The sequence below is a fragment of the Juglans microcarpa x Juglans regia genome, chromosome 5S (assembly GCF_004785595.1).
Source record: "Juglans microcarpa x Juglans regia isolate MS1-56 chromosome 5S, Jm3101_v1.0, whole genome shotgun sequence".
In the NCBI taxonomy this organism is placed as follows: domain Eukaryota; kingdom Viridiplantae; phylum Streptophyta; class Magnoliopsida; order Fagales; family Juglandaceae; genus Juglans; species Juglans microcarpa x Juglans regia.
Window position 1 is genome coordinate 16,265,155 of NC_054603.1, and position 18,685 is coordinate 16,283,839.

The 18,685-nt window shown below is 35.6% G+C and overlaps 1 protein-coding gene across 2 annotated transcripts; it reads left to right on the forward strand.

The window, feature by feature from the left end:
* The first annotated feature begins 466 nt into the window (after positions 1 to 466).
* On the forward strand, positions 467 to 13,653 carry LOC121268657 (patatin-like protein 6). Of its 2 annotated transcripts, none has more exons than XM_041172996.1 (3): positions 467 to 1,482; positions 1,841 to 1,903; positions 13,373 to 13,653. In XM_041172996.1, exons 1-3 carry the CDS (start codon positions 535 to 537, stop codon positions 13,649 to 13,651), a joined length of 1,290 nt encoding a protein of 429 aa, XP_041028930.1. In that variant the 5' UTR covers positions 467 to 534; the 3' UTR covers positions 13,652 to 13,653. The 2 variants fall into 2 exon arrangements, with proteins under 2 accessions (XP_041028930.1, XP_041028929.1); XM_041172995.1 differs by lacking the exon at positions 13,373 to 13,653 and adding an exon at positions 2,017 to 2,646.
* Positions 13,654 to 18,685: the final 5,032 nt, after the last annotated feature.

Genomic DNA, 18,685 nt, shown 5'->3' on the forward strand with positions numbered 1-18,685 from the left:
TTTTTATGAGATCTTTATCATTGCACGACTCAAATCGTTACTATTAGAATAAAAAATTTTAAAATTAAGATCATATTTGGATATAAAAATAGTTTCATATCATCTCATCTCATCTCATTATAATAATTTTTTAAAATTTTTACACAAAATATAATAAATTTTTCAAATTTTAAAATATTAATAATATTAAAAATAATATTCTAATAATATTTTATTTAATTTTTATTTAAAATCATCTCATCTCATCTCATCTCAACTTATTACACAATCCGGACTAAATATAGTATTAATATATTATCCAAGAAAAATATATATAAAATAATGGAAGAGTCGAGACGGGGGGAGTGGGGTCTTAATACAGTAATACAGTAAACTAATAACCCGCACGTACAAACTACAAAGCCTGCGCCCACTCACACACCTATAAGATACAGCCCTCTCCCTTCCCACTTCCCAGTCTCCTCGTTCTATATCCCTTTCTCTCTCTCTTTCTTTTCTTTTATCTTTCCTTCTTTCTCACTAAATTCAAAACAAATGGCGGCAGTAATGTCTGCTTCCCCCATGCACGACATCGACCTCGACAAACTCACCTACGAGATCTTCTCCGTTCTCGAGAACAAATTCCTCTTCGGCTACGAGAACGACCTTCCCCTTCCCAATCCCACTTCCAAGCTCTCCTCTCATTCCGGCCGCCGAGACTTGATTTCATCATGCAAGCACAATCCCGGCGCCAAAGTCAGAATCCTATCCATCGACGGCCGAGGCTCCACTGACGGTATATTGGCCGCCGCCACCCTCTCCCGTTTCGAGGACTTCCTTCGCCGCAAATCCGGCAACCCAGATGCCCGCATTTCTGACTTCTTTGACGTCGTGGCCGGCTCCGGCGCCGGTGGCATCCTCGCTTCACTCCTTTTCACTCGTGGCAGAGACGGAGCCCCAATGTTCACCGCCGACCAGGCGCTGAAGTTCCTTGTCAACAACCACCGCAAGATCTTCCGGTCATCTCCGTCGGGGGTTCTCCGGCGGATTATCAGGTCGGATAAGGCGGAGAGGCTCTTCCGTAAAACATTCGGGGAGTCCACTCTCAAGGACACGCTGAAGTCCGTCCTGATACCCTGCTACGACCTCTCCACAAACGCGCCGTTTCTGTTTTCCCGCGCGGACGCCTTGGAAATGGACGGCTACGACTTCAAGATAAGGGACGTCTGCGCCGCTACATTGACGGCACGTCCCGTCGAGATAGCGTCGGTGGACCGGAGGACAAGGATCAATGCCTTGAACGGCGAAATCGCCATGAACAATCCGACGGCCGCCGCAATTACGCACGTGCTGCACAACAAGCTGGAGTTTCCGCTCTGTAATGGAGTGGAGGATCTGCTCGTTGTGTCGCTGGGAAACGCGCAGTCCGAATCTGGCATCGGAAATATCACTTCGTCGCCGACCGGACTCTTTAGGATAGCCGGAGAAGGAGCTTCCGACGTGGTACGGATTTCATACTATAATATATATATATATAATATACATATATTAATATAGCAGGAGTGAAAAAAGAAATAAAAAATTAAAACTATATACCATTGCAGGTAGTTAGGGTAGCTATGATCAAAGCTCCAACCAACAATTTACTTTAATAATTCTTGACTTATTTTTTATTTTATTTTTAAGTACGTTTTAAACAACTTTGTCGGCAAGGGAATCTTGAATATCATGGTTTTAATCGATCTAAAGCACCAGCACATTGTCTTTTGTCTAACTTTATAGCATATTTGGTTCTAATTTCTTCGAATTGGGTTGGCTAATCATTGTATGTTTCTTGCTCTTATTTTGGAATTATATATAGGTTGATCAAGCTGTATCAATGGCGTTCGGTCAATGGCGGACAAGTAATTATGTGCGCATTCAGGTAACAGAAACATTCCTTGATCAAGTGCCACACTACCAGACAGATTGAAATTTATATCCTGGCATGTATATGCATACAAATTTAATAGGGAAGTGTTTGATTTAACGTTACAGGCAAGTGGTCCTCCTCCTGCTAATTACAAGAGCATGGATTTGATAGCCCTCACGGAAAATATGTTGGTCCAGAAGAATGTGGAGTCTGTTCTGTTCCATGGGAGGAGGATGGTTGAGAACACAAATCTAGAGAAACTAGAAATGTTTGCTGGAGAGGTAATCAAAGAACAAGAGAGGAGAAAAACCAGCATTTTGCCAACAGTGGTGTTGAAGCAGGCATCAGCTCCTTCCCCAAGAACATCTTCTGCCACCACTCTCTCGACCCTATCTTCTTGCTAGCTAGCTAGTTTGGCTGATCATCATTTAAAAATATGATAGAAAAAAGGGTGGATTAACTCAAGTTGCAAAGGGTGATTTGATTATTAAACGATTAGAGAGAAGTAGATATTTAAGATAGGTCTTACAGTATTTATTTAATGTTGTTTGAAAAATTTATACAGACAACAATAAATACTGTAGAATCTATTTCACGTGTCTATCTGATATATTTTATTATTATTAAGAAGAGTTTAATTGTGTTACTATGTATACTCTGCCGCTCGTGATTAATTGATGATATATGGACGTCTAAATCCGAGCTGAGCTGAGTTGAGCTGGATGTGATATATATATATAATTATTATTATTTTTTTTTTTTTAGTTTTATGTAAATTTATGGTATGTTGTGGATTTTTTATATGGAGAATGGAGTTCACTTAAATTCAATTAAATCAAAGTTTCTGCTTCTGGGTAGTTCGCACATGTCTGATTTTGTGAAGAATTAATGCATTTCTCTTGATAAAAACTATTGTTTTCTGTATTTATTCAATCATATATGTACCATCCATACATATATCTAGGCCATTCCGACCCCTTTAATTTGAAATTAAAAAACAAGTGGCTCGTCTTCATGAAATTGAATTCTTCTTTCAGCAAAGGCAAGTGGTCCAAACCGCACGATGTTATCGTTGTGTGAAAGAGTGCAAGAAGACTGGCCACGACACACCTCACCGCGTGCTTGACCAATGACGCGGGATGATTGATGCCTTTGCTCACTCCATTAACAATACACCCATGCACCACTTTTTTTTCTTTTTTACTCTTTATTTACTTATTTATATATTCATATTTATTGCCCACGTTTTAAGCTCAAATTACGACATACTGACGTGGCAATACTCCATCATCATTGCCACGCCATACTTTGTTTTCAAAACTTTTCATTAATTTTTTTTTTTAAAAAAAAAATGATAGTTGGAATGCGTACTCATTTTAAAAAAAATAAATATATATGGAATCTATATGAAAAAAAATTAACTTTTTAATAGTGGATCTCATTTATTTTTAAAGCGACTGCATGGCATTTGCAGACTCTACGACTGAATGTAACATTACTATTTTTTCTTTAACTCAAAGATTTTAGTAAAGAAGAGTGCTCTAAACATAAAGATATTATATAAAAATAATTTTATAATCTGACGCATATCAAGTCATATCAGTTTATGAGATTACTTTTGTATAATTCTTTTGTGGTTAGAATATTTCTCTTAATTTAGAGATAAACATTTCATTTCGATCTATTGTCCCTCATTTCTTTGCCCTAAAATGTAACAACCAATATTTCCTCAAAAAAAAAAAAATATATATATATATATATCAACAGCCACTGTCATCACTTAAATGGTAAAACTTAAATTGTAATATTCGAATTCTAAAATTTATCTTATAAATTAAATTATGTATGTAAGCACTTTATTAAATATGCTCTGCACACCGACTTGAAAATATAATTGTTTTAAAAAAGAAATCATACAAGTGCTACTCAATTGTTATTTGGCTACAGTTCGTATTTGTGCCTTCCACTTTTAATTTCTATGCAATGTTAAGCAACTTGTATCTCCATCTCCATGATCTATGATATCTCTATTACGCTACATCGACTCTTTCTTTATCATATCAAAACACCATATATATTTTTTAAACCGGCCATCAAGAATATGTCATATGTGTGAGCGAAAACCATAATTTATGGCAACAGTTCCACTTCGAAACAGCCCGACTGTTCTTATGGGTTTAACAGCCCCCATTTAGAATGAGACACGTAGGGGATTTTATAAAATGCAAAGTAGATTATTTTTCATCTGATTACACCCATATGAGAAGAGTAAAGGGCCTTTACTCATGCCTCACTGCCTCTAACAAAAGCAGAACACTTTTTCATATCGGCAAAACCAGACCACTGCTGCACCTTGAGACACCAGACTTGTCACCGCCACCAAGCTCAGACGCTGCATCACCTTCAGCAACATGAGCAATCTCATCCAGACATAGAGTCTTTGTTTCAAAGAAATACAAAAATGTCCAGTTCAAAGTTAAATCATACATTCTCAATTAGATGGGAGAGGCCTAACGGAGAGGAGCACGAAGAAGACAAACTTGAGAGAGAGGACTCACATATTAGAGGAAGGCGTTGGAACCTGGTGAATGAAAGTCGGCTTCAATCCACGATGAAGAAGGAGGAACCTAGGAGCCGGTCTGTCTGCGGGTTTTTAGGAATCGTTGGATTGATTTTTGAAGGGGTGAGGAAACGGTAGAAACCCTAGCTCTCGAAGAAATTGAAGGATCGGAGATTAGAGAGGGGAGAAAACCAAGCAAAGGCTGGAGGTTGGAGGATCGAGTTTTGTTAGAGATGGCTGCAGTGAGACTAGCCTCATGGAGCGGAGGCGTAGTGATGGATGTGTGAGGCTTCGGAGAGGAGGAAGCTTCGGTGGACTGCAGAGGAATGAAGGGATTTCACGTTCATTTTCATATTATCAAGTGTGGACATGTATATAGTATATGAAATGGAGGAGCTACGTGCGGGGCTTTAATTGGATGACTGTTATTTTAGAAGGAACAGACGGACCGGTTATAAGATATTCTCTTATGGAAAAGTCGTGTGGAAAGAACATTAACATTATATTAAACCTTGAATCGAAACCCTACCAACGGCTTCAGCGGTTAGAAGCTCAAAGCTTGAAATTTAAAATAAATCTAAGTTGAGACCTATGAGGAAGATGTGTGGCTGAATGGATATGAAATATTGGTTGTGAAACTCAAAATTCAAACAAAAGTCTTAACGTACGATGTGACAATGAAAATGTGGTATTGTCAGGTCAATACATAACAATATGTGAATAAAATGTGCCTAACATTATCCTTGTTAATTGCATATGATACGAAAAAGGAGTACTAGGTAAAGGTCAATGTGTAGAGCACATCTTCCACATTCTATTCTGTCCAATTGTTAAAAGACTTAAACTAGGGTTCTACCCTAAATTGTGGCTTAATCAGGTGAAGTTACTTAGCCTACCGAGCCTATCAATAATAGAGAAGTTAAACGGTCTTCAGCAGCCTCCACAGCCATGAATTGCCTAAGTTGGAACTACCAAGAGTTTGAGAACCCTCGGATAATTCAAGAACTTCACCTTTGAGTGAAAATTAAGTGCCCAAATTTTTTTTTTTTTTTTTATGGAAACAAAATGCAAACGAGATAAAGTGGAGTTAGTAAGGAAAAAATTGGGTTTTGATTGTAGTTTCATAGTGGATAGTAGGGGTCTCAGTGGTGGATTAGCTTTTTTCTAGCATAGTTCTTGTAATATGAGTCTGGACTCATACTCTAGGCATCATATTTCAATGATTCTAACTTATGATGAAGATGACAAGCAGGTATTGATAACAGGCTTCTCTAGAATTCCTTATACTAGTCAAAGGGAGGAGAGTTGGAGTCTCCTAAATGAATTAAAGCCAAAAGATAATAAGGCTTGGCTCTGTGTTGGAGACTTTAATGAGATTCTCCATCAAAATGAAAAAGAGGGCGCTGCAGTTAGACCTTACCATCAGATGGAAAGGTTTCGAGAACCAGTTGATGGATGTGGGCTTAGTGACCTTGGTTTCAAGGTAACAAACACACTTGGAGTAACAATGGAAAAGATAATTTGTTCACTAAGGAAAGATTGGATAGAGCCTTTGCCAATCTAAAATTGTCTTTAATGTATGAGACTTCTTATGTTATTACCTTGCCTACACAGACCTTAGATCATTCTCCCATTTAAGTGAAAAGGGAAGATTGTGGTAAAATTATTGAAGATAGTTGGATTAAAAAAAAAGGCATAACTGCAATAGGCTACTGTCTATCTCCAATGGGCTGTAGATTTGTAAGAAGTCTCTCATTCAATGGAATAAGAGGTATGCAAGTAAGAGCAGGGGATTAATGCTTGATAAATTGAAGGAGATAACAAAGATGCAAGAGATCAATAAGGGTGAGCATGTAGGCTGCCATTAAAAAAACACAGAAGGAAGTTGACTGTTTGTTGGAAGAAGAGAATATAAGATGGAAGCAGAGAGCCAAGCAGATATGGTTGCAAGAGGGTGACATAAACACTAAGTATTTCCATATGTGTTCAAACCATAGAAGGAAAACCAATAAAATTAGCAAGATTGAAAGGGAGAATGGATCTTTGGTCACTTCTGCTGCAAAGATCTCAAGGTTATTTCAAAAGTTCTATCAATATCTTTTTTCTTCCTCAATTCCTACGCACTGAATGTCTTAACTCACTGATGTATAAAGTTACAGAAGAAATGAATAGAAGATTAACCAAAGAGTTTGTGGCAGAAGAGGTTAAAGATGTTGTTTTTCAGATGAATCATATGAGCTCTTCTAGACCAGATGGGTTCACTGCTAACTTTTATCAAGTACGTTGGCATATTATTGGCCAGGATGTTTGTAGTGTTGTTCTTGAATCTCTTAACAATGTAGGTGGAGACTTGAGTTTCATTAATGATACTTATATTGTGTTAATTCCAAAGAGGAAGAACCCTAAGCAAATCTATAGGCCAATCTCTCTTTGTAATGTGATTTACAAGATCATATCTAAGGTTTTGGCAAATCGATTGAAGAATATTATGCCTGAAATCACATCTCCTACTCAAAGTGCCTTTATCCCGAGAAGGTTGATTCTTGACAAGTCATGCATTTAATGAATTCAAGGCTGAAGGGTAATACAGGTTACATAGCATTGAGACTAGACATGAGCATGACTTATGACAGGGTGGAATGAGAGCTTCTTCAAATTGTTATGACTAAATCAGGCTCACTTCAAAACTTCTAGAGGGTTAAGGTAGGGTGATCCATTGTCATCCTACCTTTTCGTCTTATGTTTTGAGCCATTGAGTGCCCTACTCAACCATGTTGAGGTGTCCAAAGCTATCACAGGAATACCAATTATTCGAGGGTAAATTTTCATTAATCACTTGTTCTTTGCAGATGACAGCTTATTATTTTGCAGAGCTAATCCTTTGGAATGGAGTAGTATGATTGGATTTCTGGATTGTTATGAAAAAGTTTCAGGCCAAAGACATAATAAGGACAAGACCTCTATTCACTTTAGCAGAAACACAACCAAGGAAGTTAGGGGGATCATTCTGAGTATTGTTGGGGAAAAGAACCTCATCCTCTTACGAAAAATATTTGGGGCTACTTATTCTCATTGGCAGATCTCGTTACCAAGCTTTCACTAGTATACTAGATAGAGTAAGGAGCAGGGTCAGTAACTGGAAAACTAAGCTTCTATCCAAAGCTGGTAAGGAGATTCTTTTAAAAGTCAGTGATCTAAGCCTTGCCCACTTATTGCATGGGTGTGTTTAAACTCTCTAGATCCCTTCTAAATAAAATTAACCAAGTGATGAGGCAATTTTGATCGAGCCAACAACAGAATGAAAGGAAGATTCATTAGGTTCTTGGAATCAAGCAGGGAAGGCCAAGTCAGTAGGAGAATTGGGTTTTAGGGATTTGGAGAGTTTCAACTTGGCACTACTTGCAAAACAAGAATGGAGGATTATGCAAAACCTAGCGGCTTTAGCTAGTAGAGTTTTCAAACTGAAATATTTCCCTCAACCTCATTTCTTGAAGCTAAATTGGGTGCTAACCCATCATTTATTTGGAGAAGTTTGTTTGCAGCAAAGAATCTGGTGGAAGAATGATCTCTACAAAGGATTGGTAATGTTGAACAAGTGAGGATTTGGAAGGAACGTTGCATTTCCCAGCCATCTTCTTTCAAAATCCAAAGTATGCCTGCTGTGTTTGACCCTAATGCAAAAGTAGTAGCTCTCATTGACTCAGACACAAAAAGTTGGAACGTTACATTGATCAAATATTGTTTTTCCAGCAGGGAAGTGGAATTGATTCAACAAATTCCTGTAAGTATTTCAAACTGTCCAAACAAGTTAGTGTGAAGTTGCAATATGAATGACCTTTTTACAGTTAAAAGTGCTTACTATTTACAAAATGAATTGATATAAAGACAGAAAGGGCAAGGTTCAAACTCTAACTTTGATAAGCAAGTCTGGTCTCTAATCTGGAAGCTAAATACTCCCAATGCAACTAAGGTTTTCATATGGAGAGCATATATGGATTCTCTGCCAACAAATCTAAATTTGTTCAAGAGGAGGGTTGTTGAATTACATTATGACCCATTTGTCGACAAGAAGAGGAGACATGCATTCATACAATATGGGAATGCTCTGCTGCAACAAATGTGTGGTGCATGCGTGCATAAAAGCTTCAGAAGTGTGGATTTTCTGCTGTCAGTTTTTTGGTGTTGCTTGCAACTATTTTCGAATTGTTCAACCAAGAGCTAGTGGAGAAAATTTTCACAACAACTAAGAAGATATGGCAAAAAGGAAATACATTTCTCTTCAAAGGATCTTTTACTCATCCAACATAAGTTATGGTTCAAGCAAAACATGCAACCCTCGAATTTCAAGCTGCTAGTAAGTCGGAGAGCAGGGATGAGGCAAGTTTGAATGCCAACATTACTAGATGGGAACTTCCTCCTATTGGGGTTTACAAAGTGAATTGGGATACAGCTCGTAGCAGGACTACTGGCTAGGTGGGCATTGGGATACTAGTAAGAGATAATGAAAGGTAGGTTATTACTACAAAAAGGATGCAAAAAAAATTTTTTCAAGATCCTCATTTGGCTGAGTCCTATGGGGCTCTTCAAGTAGTTAAATTTGTTTTGGAGATTGGAATCAAAAAGATTATTCTTGAAGGAGATGCTTTAAAAGTTATTAGAAACATTGATCATAGTGTTGATTCTAGCCACAACTCGAAGCTTTTATTTGGGACACAAAACATGTTCTTTCATAGCTAGAGTTTTGGGAAGCAACTCACATCAGAAGAGGAGTTAATGTAGATGCTGACTTACTTGCTAAAAAAACTCTAGAAGTTTTTAAGGACATTATTGATATGGAAAACTGTCCTCCTTGTATTCTTTCCCTCATTTGAGGTTTTTAATTAATGAAGAGTATTTCTTAAAAAAAAAAATAGTAATATTTAATTTGTAAGACTCAAATTTTAAAATTTATATCCAAAGTCAAATTATGCAATGTACGTAGGCACTTTACTAGGTGTGCTCTACACACCGGTTTAAGAATATAATTTGTCTTGATCAAATAGTCTTTAAGCTCAAATTCTATAAGAAGAGCCACATCTTGATTGGTGATTACAACAACAAAACCTTTGCATGAAAAGCGATTTTAGCGTGTGTAGTGTCTTACTACCACAATTGGAAAGGTGAGAATAGCAAGTATTCATGTATTGTGTTGTGGGAATTGGTGTAGTAGTAGTTTAGTCATTAATGAGTTTGAGGTGAATTATTGATCAAGTTATATGCTCTATAGGATAGGGGGAGTATCAAATGTCCATATGCACTTGGCAAAATAGAAGATTAGTCCCATTTTTCTAAAGGGTAAGGGTGAGATATACTCATCAGATAACGGACTAAGGGAGTTGGAGTGCCACCATGGAAATCGACTCATGAGTCTCGCAAATTGGTGAAAACAAACAAGGCTTATTGGAAGGTCAGGCCGAGGATTGGCGGATGTTGATTCTGGTAGTGAGGCACTTGTATGGTGGTGGTGGGTCGATGGTGGCAAATTAACATCCACCGTTGGACAATGTAAGATAGGAAGAGACTCTCTCTCTCTCTCTCTCTCTAAAGGGAAAGAAGATGAGTCAAGTCTCTTGCAATGGATAGTATTGGCATGACTCCTCCTTTTAGGTTTGTGTGATAATGTTGGTACTTGTTGTGAGTAGTGATAGGCCCACCAACTTCGTGAGCCCAAACAAGCTAAACCCATACTGGCGCAACGCGAGAAAAGTAAGAGAGAGGCAGCCGATACATAATGGCAAGGAAAGCAAGAGAGGTCTCTAAAGAAGAGAACATATTAAATGCGAAAGAATGATGCAAGAAGAGGTGCGCATTAATAAATCCCACCACCAAAAATGCAACGCATCAAAGATCATGTCCCTCACACAAAAGCTCAAGCTCTAATATAAATGGACAAGGATAGGATTATTTCCATATGTGCACTCCAAATATGCCCCTAGTGTAATTGTACCCTTTTTTTCTAGTTTTTTTTCAAATATTTTTCAAATATGCCCCTAGGATGTCTTTCTTATTTTTGTCCCAAGTTTGGGCTAGTCTGGCTTTGGATTAGACTTTTTAAATTGGGGCTTAGTCCATTTGGTTGGGCCTAGTCTTTCAGCTTCATGTTGGGCATTGGCCCATTCATATTTGGGCCCATTCTAGGTTTTCTCTTGAAGAGATGGATCAATTTGCGTTTATGCTTAAGCCCACTTCCCTTTTAGCTAGGGGCCTCACAATGTTATGGGTTTTATGCTTAAGCCCACCAAGGTAGTGAGTTCTTTCTTGACCTTTTCCTAGAGATTAAAAAATGCTCTTTAAGAATTCTTTAACTAAAAGATGATTAATGTTACTTAACTCATCTTATGGCTCTTGGTGCCTCGTATACTAAATCCCTTAACATGGTCAAGACTCCATGATTTTTATGGTCTCTTGGCATGATTTGGTGGGGTGTTACAAGGGGTACTAAGCACTTTGCTCTGCCCTCGGGATACCAAGCACTTTTTCTCTCCCCTCTGTGGGCTGAACAATTTTGTTCGCTCCCCAAGGTCACAGCACTTTGGTCGCTCCTACTGAGCACTTTGCTCACCCTGTAGGATAATGTGTGTTTTTGCTGGCATATCCATGGGCTGAGCACTTTTTCACGCTCGCTAGGGTCCGAGCACTTTGCTTGCACTAATTGAATTGTTTGTCCCTATAAAAGTAAAATCTATTTATTGTATATATTAATAAAGATGTTTGGCTCACTCTATGACTATAAATATCATTTCTCTAAAATTACTAACTCAAGCCATACGATCCCAAGTTGCAATGCAGCATTAGCCTCTCGTACACATTTTTTGTGTGATATAATCTTCGGCTGTGATTGTTTATTAAGTTTTAATTTTTTTTTTCTGAATAGAATTGTGCTATATGATACACGCGGAGTAATGCTATACAACTTTCTCAACCTTCGCACACCACATTTTTTTAAATTTTTAAATATATATTTTTTTTGAGTTTATTCTTTTTAAACTAATTCAATTCTTCTATTCATTATTTATATATTAAAATTTTGATAAAAAAAATATTAATAAAAATTAAAAAAAATATAATGTGTAGAAGTTATGTGAATAATTGAAGGTTGCATAGAATTTTTCTATGATACACTCACATCGACTCTTTTAACATTGTATTGTCATTGTGTCGTTCGTCAAGCATTAGATAAGTCTTGTTTTTAAAATAACGAAATTTAAGGATTGATGGGTGAATTTAACCACAATCATGACGTTGTGTAAATTCCTATCGTACACCGTACACATCAATTTTCGATTAATAATAAAAGACACGCCCACACAAGCCTAGTTTAGACATAGGTACTTTTATTTTATCTCATCTTAATTCATTTCAATATTTAAATATTATTAATATAAATATTTTAAAATTTTAAATATTTAGTTTTTTTATCTAATAATTATTTAATTATTACAATTTTTTAAACTTTTAAACAAAACATAAAAAATAATTCAATTTTTTGAAATCTCAAAATAAAAATTATATTAAAAAAATTATATTCTGACAATACTTTAATTTTATAATATTTTTATTCAACTTTTTCTTTCACATTTTTCAAAATTTTATAAAAGTTAAAAACATTTTAATTCAAATCATTTCTAACTCATCTCAAATCAAATATTTCATTACTATTTATAAATTATCTCAACTCATTTTATCTCAAATCACTATTAGGCCGAAATTACAAACAGTTAAAATCAAAATTTGAAAAACAAAATGTGGCGATTGTCCAGCTAACACTCGAGATTGTATCATTGTAATATATAGCATTTCTCTTTAAAAAAAAAAAATTGGGTTGATATGAACGTTATGCGCAATTAGCTTTGCTAGCTACTCATCATTTACACACATCACACATTATACTTTTTTAAAAAAAAAATTAGTTTTATTCTTTCTAAACTAATTAAGTTCTTCTACTCATTATCCATATGTCACACATTTAGTAAGAGAAAAAAATTAAAAATTAAAAATTAAAAAATTATGTATAGTGTATAGTATGAAGAGGATGAATAAAATTTTTCCATAAGCAATATTACACTAATATAATAGTATCAAATCGTAATAAAAGTATAGTAAATAATATTTTTATGTGAAAAAAGAAAAATAAAACGACGAAAAAAGGATTTGGACCCGCCGAGAGTTACGAGTCTTATGACTGAAGACCCAAACTAGAACCAACACAATTGTCATTAATTATCATTTCAAGGCCAGGTTTGATACAAAAGTCTCTCTAATTCATCTCATTTAATTATTTTAATTTTTTAAAATTCTCACATAAAATATAATAAATAATTCAATTTTTTTAAATCATAAAACAATAATAATACTAAAAAATAATATTCTAACAATATTTTATTCAACTTTCAACTTTTATATCATCTCATCACATTTCATATCATCTCAACTCACTATCCAAATCTTCTTGTACCCTTTGTTTGCTCATTTTCCATTTATCGTTCCCGAAACAAAGGGCAGGCAAGGAAACACACTCAAATGTTAAAAAATAATGGTCAGTAACTTTCAAGTTAGTTCAAGTTTTTTTGTTAACCTAGTGGGTCATCATACGCATACATACAAATGTCATGTTTACGTTGGTTTTAAACTTAGAATGATTGAAATATTTATTCCTAGTAAAAAATAATGTCATCTATTGCCATAATTTAATGTGTTGGTTCGATAGTCAAAATTTTAAATGAAAATGTGACATAGTTACTTGAATCAATGTATACTTTTTAGGGATAAAAGCCTTTTAACTACTTAGCTATCAAGCGATAGGAGGTTGTACCTTTTGGTGAATTAGAAATATTTTTAATGTGTTCTATAACTTTATAAATATGTTTGATTTAACGTTACAGGCAAATGGTCCTCCTCCTGCTAATTACAAGAGAATGGATTTGATGGCCCTCACGGAAAATATGTTGGTCCAGAAGAATGTGGAGTCTGTTCTGTTCCATGGGAGGAGGATGGTTGAGAACACAAATCTAGAGAAACTAGAAATGTTTGCTGGAGAGGTAATCAAAGAACAAGAGAGGAGAAAAACCAGCATCATTTTGCCAACAGTGGTGTTGAAGCAGGCATCAGCTCCTTCCCCAAGAACATCTTCAGCCACCACTCTCTCGACCCCTTCTTGCTAACTAGCTAGTTTGGCTGATCATCATTTAAAAATATGATAGAAAAAAGGGTGGATTAACTCAAGTTGCAAAGGGTGATTTGATTATTAAACGATTAGAGATCACACGTAGATATTTAAGATAGGTCTTACAGTATTTATTTAATGTTGTTTGAAAAATTTATACAGACAACAATAAATACTATAGAATCTATTTCACGTGACTATCTGATATATTTTATTATTATTAAGAAGAGTTTAGTTGTGTTACTACGTATACTCTGCCGCTCGTGATGAATTGATGATATATGGACGTCTAAATCCGAGCTGAGCTGAGCTGGATGAGATCTATATATATAATTATTATTATTTTTTTTTTAGTTTTATGTAAATTTATGGTATGTTGTGGATTTTTTATATGGAGAATGGAGTTCACTTAAATTCAATTAAATCAAAGTTTCTGCTTCAGGGTAGTTCGCACATATGTCTGATTTTGTGAAGAATTAATGCATTTCTCTTGATAAAAACTATTGTTTTCTGTATTTATTCAATTATATATGTACCATCCATACATATATCTAGGCCATTCCGATCCCTTTAATTTGAAATTTAAAAACAAGTGGCTCGTCTTCATGAAATTGAATTCTTCTTTCAGCAAAGGCAAGTGGTCCAAACCGCACGATGTTATCTTTGTTTGAAAGAGTGCAAGAAGACTGGCCACGACACACCTCACCGCGTGCTTGACCAATGACGCGGGTTGATTGATGCCTTTGCTCAATCCATTAATAATACACCCATGCACCACTTTTTTTTTTTACTCTTTATTTACTTATTTATATATTCATATTTATTACCCACGTTTTAAGCTCATATTACGACATACTGACGTGGCAATACTCCATCATCATTGCCACGCCATACTTGTTTTCAAAGGTTTTCATTAATTTTTTTTTTTTTTTTTTTTAGAGAAATGATAGTTGCAGTCGAGTACATACGCGTCGCGCAATCATTTTAAAAATATATATATATATATATGAGATCCACATAAAAAATTAATTAATTTTTTAATAGTAGACCTCACTCTTTTTCAAAGCGACTGCACGACGTTTATAGACTCCACGATTACATTTAGTATTACTCTTTTTTTTTTTAACTCAAAGATTTTAGTAAAGAAGAGTGCTCTAAACATAAATATGTTATATAAAAATAATTTTATAATTTAACGCATATCAAGCCACATCAATTTATGAGATTACTTTTGTATAATCCTTTTGAGCTTGAATATTTCTCTTAATTGAGAGATAAATGTTTCATTTCGATCCATTGTCCCTCATTTCTTTGCCCTAAAATGTAACAACCAATATTTCCTAAAACAAAATATAACAACAGCCACCGTTATGACTTAAATGGTAAGACTTGAATTGTAAGATTCAAATTCTAAAATTTATCTTATAAATTAAATTATGTTTGTAAGCATTTAATTAAGTATGCTCTACACACCGACTTGAAAATATAATTATTTTTAAAAAGAAATAATACAAGTGCTACTCAATTGTTATTTGGCTACAGTTCGTACTTGTGCCTTCCACTTTTAATTTCTATACAATGTTAAGCAACTTGTATCTCCATCTCCATGATCTATGATATCTCTATTACACTGCATCGACTCTTTCTTTACCATATCAAAAACACCATATATATTTTTTAAATCGGCCATCAAGAATATGTCATATGTGTGAGCGAAAACCATAATTTATGGCAAAGCCGTGTGGAAAGAACATTAACATTATATTAAACCTTGAATCGAAACCCTCCCAACGGTATCAGTGGTTAGAAGCTCAAAGCTTGAAATTTAAAATAGATCTAAGTTGAGACCTATGAGGGAGATGTGTGGCTGAATCAATATGAAATATTGGCTGTGAAACTCAAAATTCAAACAAAAGTCTTAAGATACGATGTGATAATGAAAATGTTGTATTGTCACGTCAGTACATAACAATATGCGCATAAAATGTGCATAGCATTATCCTTGTTAATTGCATATGATACGGAAAAGGAGTACTAGCTAGAGGTCATTATCAACAATTTCTCTATGTCAGTTCTCATGATGCTACAAAGAAAAGGAAAGTGGGCCATAAATGTTTGATTTAAGAGTTATTATATTCTCAAGTCGATGTGTAGAGCACATCATCCACATTATTTCAGTGTGGAGTGGTGAAACACAAGGGTAGGGAGTGTCCTTTTCTTAAAACTGATCCAAAAGAAGTGGATGCCTCCACTCCGCATTATGGTCATTGGCCTCAAGCATAGCCCATGAACTCCTCTCTCTTTGGAGCAAGAAAGTACGGGGGAGGAAGAGCTTTAGTTCATCAGCAACCGCCAAACTTCGATGATGATGACAACATTGCAACTAAGGAAGGGGCAGGAAATAAAAGGGTGGATTTTGTGGCACAAATTCTGGAGATTTCAAAAGATAATCCTGGTAATTCATCTCATTTTATTCATCTCATTTTATGGCAGTGAATGATGTAATTTCTAAATTTCAAAAGAGTGATAGTGTCAATGACTCCTCTTTCCTTAATTCTCTTCATGAATTTTCTAAAATCATGGATGTAGATAGACATGGTTTTATTAATGAGAATATGAAAACTGTGGATATTCTGAATAATTTTGAAAAGGAGGAGAATATGGGAACCAAAGTGGATTGGGTGGTCTTGACTGCTAAATCTAAGGAACATCAAATGATAAGTTGTCCTGAGATGAAGAAGGTTAATTCCCATGTGTAAATTTCTAATAATAGAAATGTTGGTCCCCCAATGAAATCTTCCCGAAAGAGAAGAGCTAGGGAAGCAATTGTTTCTAATTCTACTGACACACATGCTTGTAAGGAGGGGAGGAAACGAGGGCTTCGATAGATAAGCTCTAATCTAATATGTCTTATGGTTAAAAGATTTAAACTAGGAGTCTATACTAAATTGTGGCTTAATCAAGTGAAGTTGGTGGATTGCCTAAGTTGGAACTGCCGAGGGTTTGGAAACCCTCGAACAATTCAAGAACTTCACCTTTGGGTGAAAACTAAGTGCCCAGATTTTGTTTTCGCGATGGAAACAAAATGCAAACGAGATAAGGTGGAGTTAGTAAGGGAAAAATTGGGTTTTGATTGTAGTTTCACAGTGGATAGTAGGGGTCTCAGTGGTGGGTAGCTTTTTCTGGCATAGTTATGTAATATGAGTCTAGAATCGTACTCTAGGCATCATATTTCAATGATTCTAACTTGTGATGAAGATGACAAGCAGGTATTGATAATAAGCTTCTATGGAATTCCTTATACTAGTCAAAGGGAGGAGAGTTGGAGTCTCCTAAATGAATTAAAGCCAAAAGATTATAAGGCTTGGCTCTGTGTTGGTGACTTTAATGAGATTCTCCACCAATATGAAAAAGAGGGCGCTGCAATAGTCAGATGGAGAGGTTTCGAGAAGTAGTTGATGGATGTGGGCTTAGTGACCTTGGTTTTCAAGGTAACAAACACACTTGGAGTAACAATCAAGAAGATAATTTGTTCACTAAGGAAAGATTGGATAGAGCCTTTGCCAATCTAAAATTGTCTTTAATGTATGAGACTTCTTGTGTTATTACCTTGCCTGCATAGACCTCAGATCATTCTCCATTTTTAGTGAAAATGAACCAGAATCAGAATTGCAATGCTCAAAGTAGTAGATTTTTCAGATATGTTGGGATAAAAGGGAAGATTGTGGTAAAATTATTGAATATAGTTGGATTAAAAAAAAAAGGCATAACTACAGTAGGTTGCTGTCTATCTCCAATGGTCTGCAGATTTGTAAGAAGTCTCTCATTCAATGGAATAAGAGGTATGAAAGTAAGAGCAGGGGATTAATGCTTGATAAGCCGAATGAGATTTCAAAGATGCAAGAGATCAATAAGGGTGAGCATGTAGCTGCCATTAAAAAAACACAGAAGGAAGTTGACTGTTTGTTGGAAGAAGAGAATATAAGATGGAAGCAGAGAGCCAAGCAGAGAAGATTGCAAGAGGGTGACGTAAACACTAAGTATTTCCATATGTGTTCAAACCATAGAAGGAAAACCAATAAAATTAGCAAGATTGAAAGGGAGGATGGATCTTTGGTCACTTCTACTGCAGAGATCTCAGGGTTATTTTAAAAGTTCTATCATGATCTTTTTTCTTCCTTAAATCCTACAGGTATCACTGAATGTCTTAACTCACTGATGTCTAAAGTTACAGAAGAAATGAATAGAAGACTAACCAAAGAGTTTGTGGCAGAAGAGGTTAAGAATGTTGTTTTTCAAATGAATTCTATGAGCTCCTCTGAACCAGATGGGTTCACTGCTAGCTTTTATCAAGTACATTGGCATATTGTTGGCCTGGATGTTTGTAGTGTTGTTCTTGAATCTCTTAACAATGCAGGTGGAGACTTGAGTTTCATTAATGATACTTATATTGTGTCAATTCCAAAGAAGAAGAACCCTAAGCAAATCTATAGGAAAATTTCTCTTTGTAATGTGATTTACAAAATCATATCTAAGGTTTTGGCAAATTGATTGAAGAATATTATGCCTGAAATCATATCTCATACTCAAAGTGCCTTTTTCCTGAGAAGGTTGATTCTTGACAATGTTATGGTGGCTTATGAAACCATGCATTTAATGAATTCAAGGCTGAAAGGTAAGACAGGTTACATGACATTGAGACTAGACATGAGCAAGACTTATGACAGGGTGGAATGAGAGTTTCTTGAAGCTGTTATGACTAAATTGGGGTTCAACCATAAATGGATTGGCCTACTCATGAGATGTTTAAACTCAGTTTCGTATTCTATTATGCTTAATGGCTCTCATCAGGCTCACTTCAAAGCTTCTAGAGGGTTAAGGTAGGTGATCCATTGTCACCCTACCTTTTCGTCTTATATTCTGAGGCATTAAGTGCCCTACTCAACCATGTTGAGGTGTCCAAAACTATCACATGAATACTAATTATTCAAGGACAAATTTTCATTAATCACTTGTTCTTTACAGATGATAG

Excerpts from the sequence above, each read along its gene's own strand:
- LOC121268657 (XM_041172996.1), top strand. The coding sequence starts at position 535 with ATGGCGGCAGTAATGTCTGCTTCCCCCATGCACGACATCGACCTCGAC. Across the intron at positions 1,483-1,840 it reads GAGAAGGAGCTTCCGACGTG|GTTGATCAAGCTGTATCAAT; the intron begins GTACGGATTTCA and ends AATTATATATAG. Across the intron at positions 1,904-13,372 it reads GTAATTATGTGCGCATTCAG|GCAAATGGTCCTCCTCCTGC; the intron begins GTAACAGAAACA and ends TTAACGTTACAG.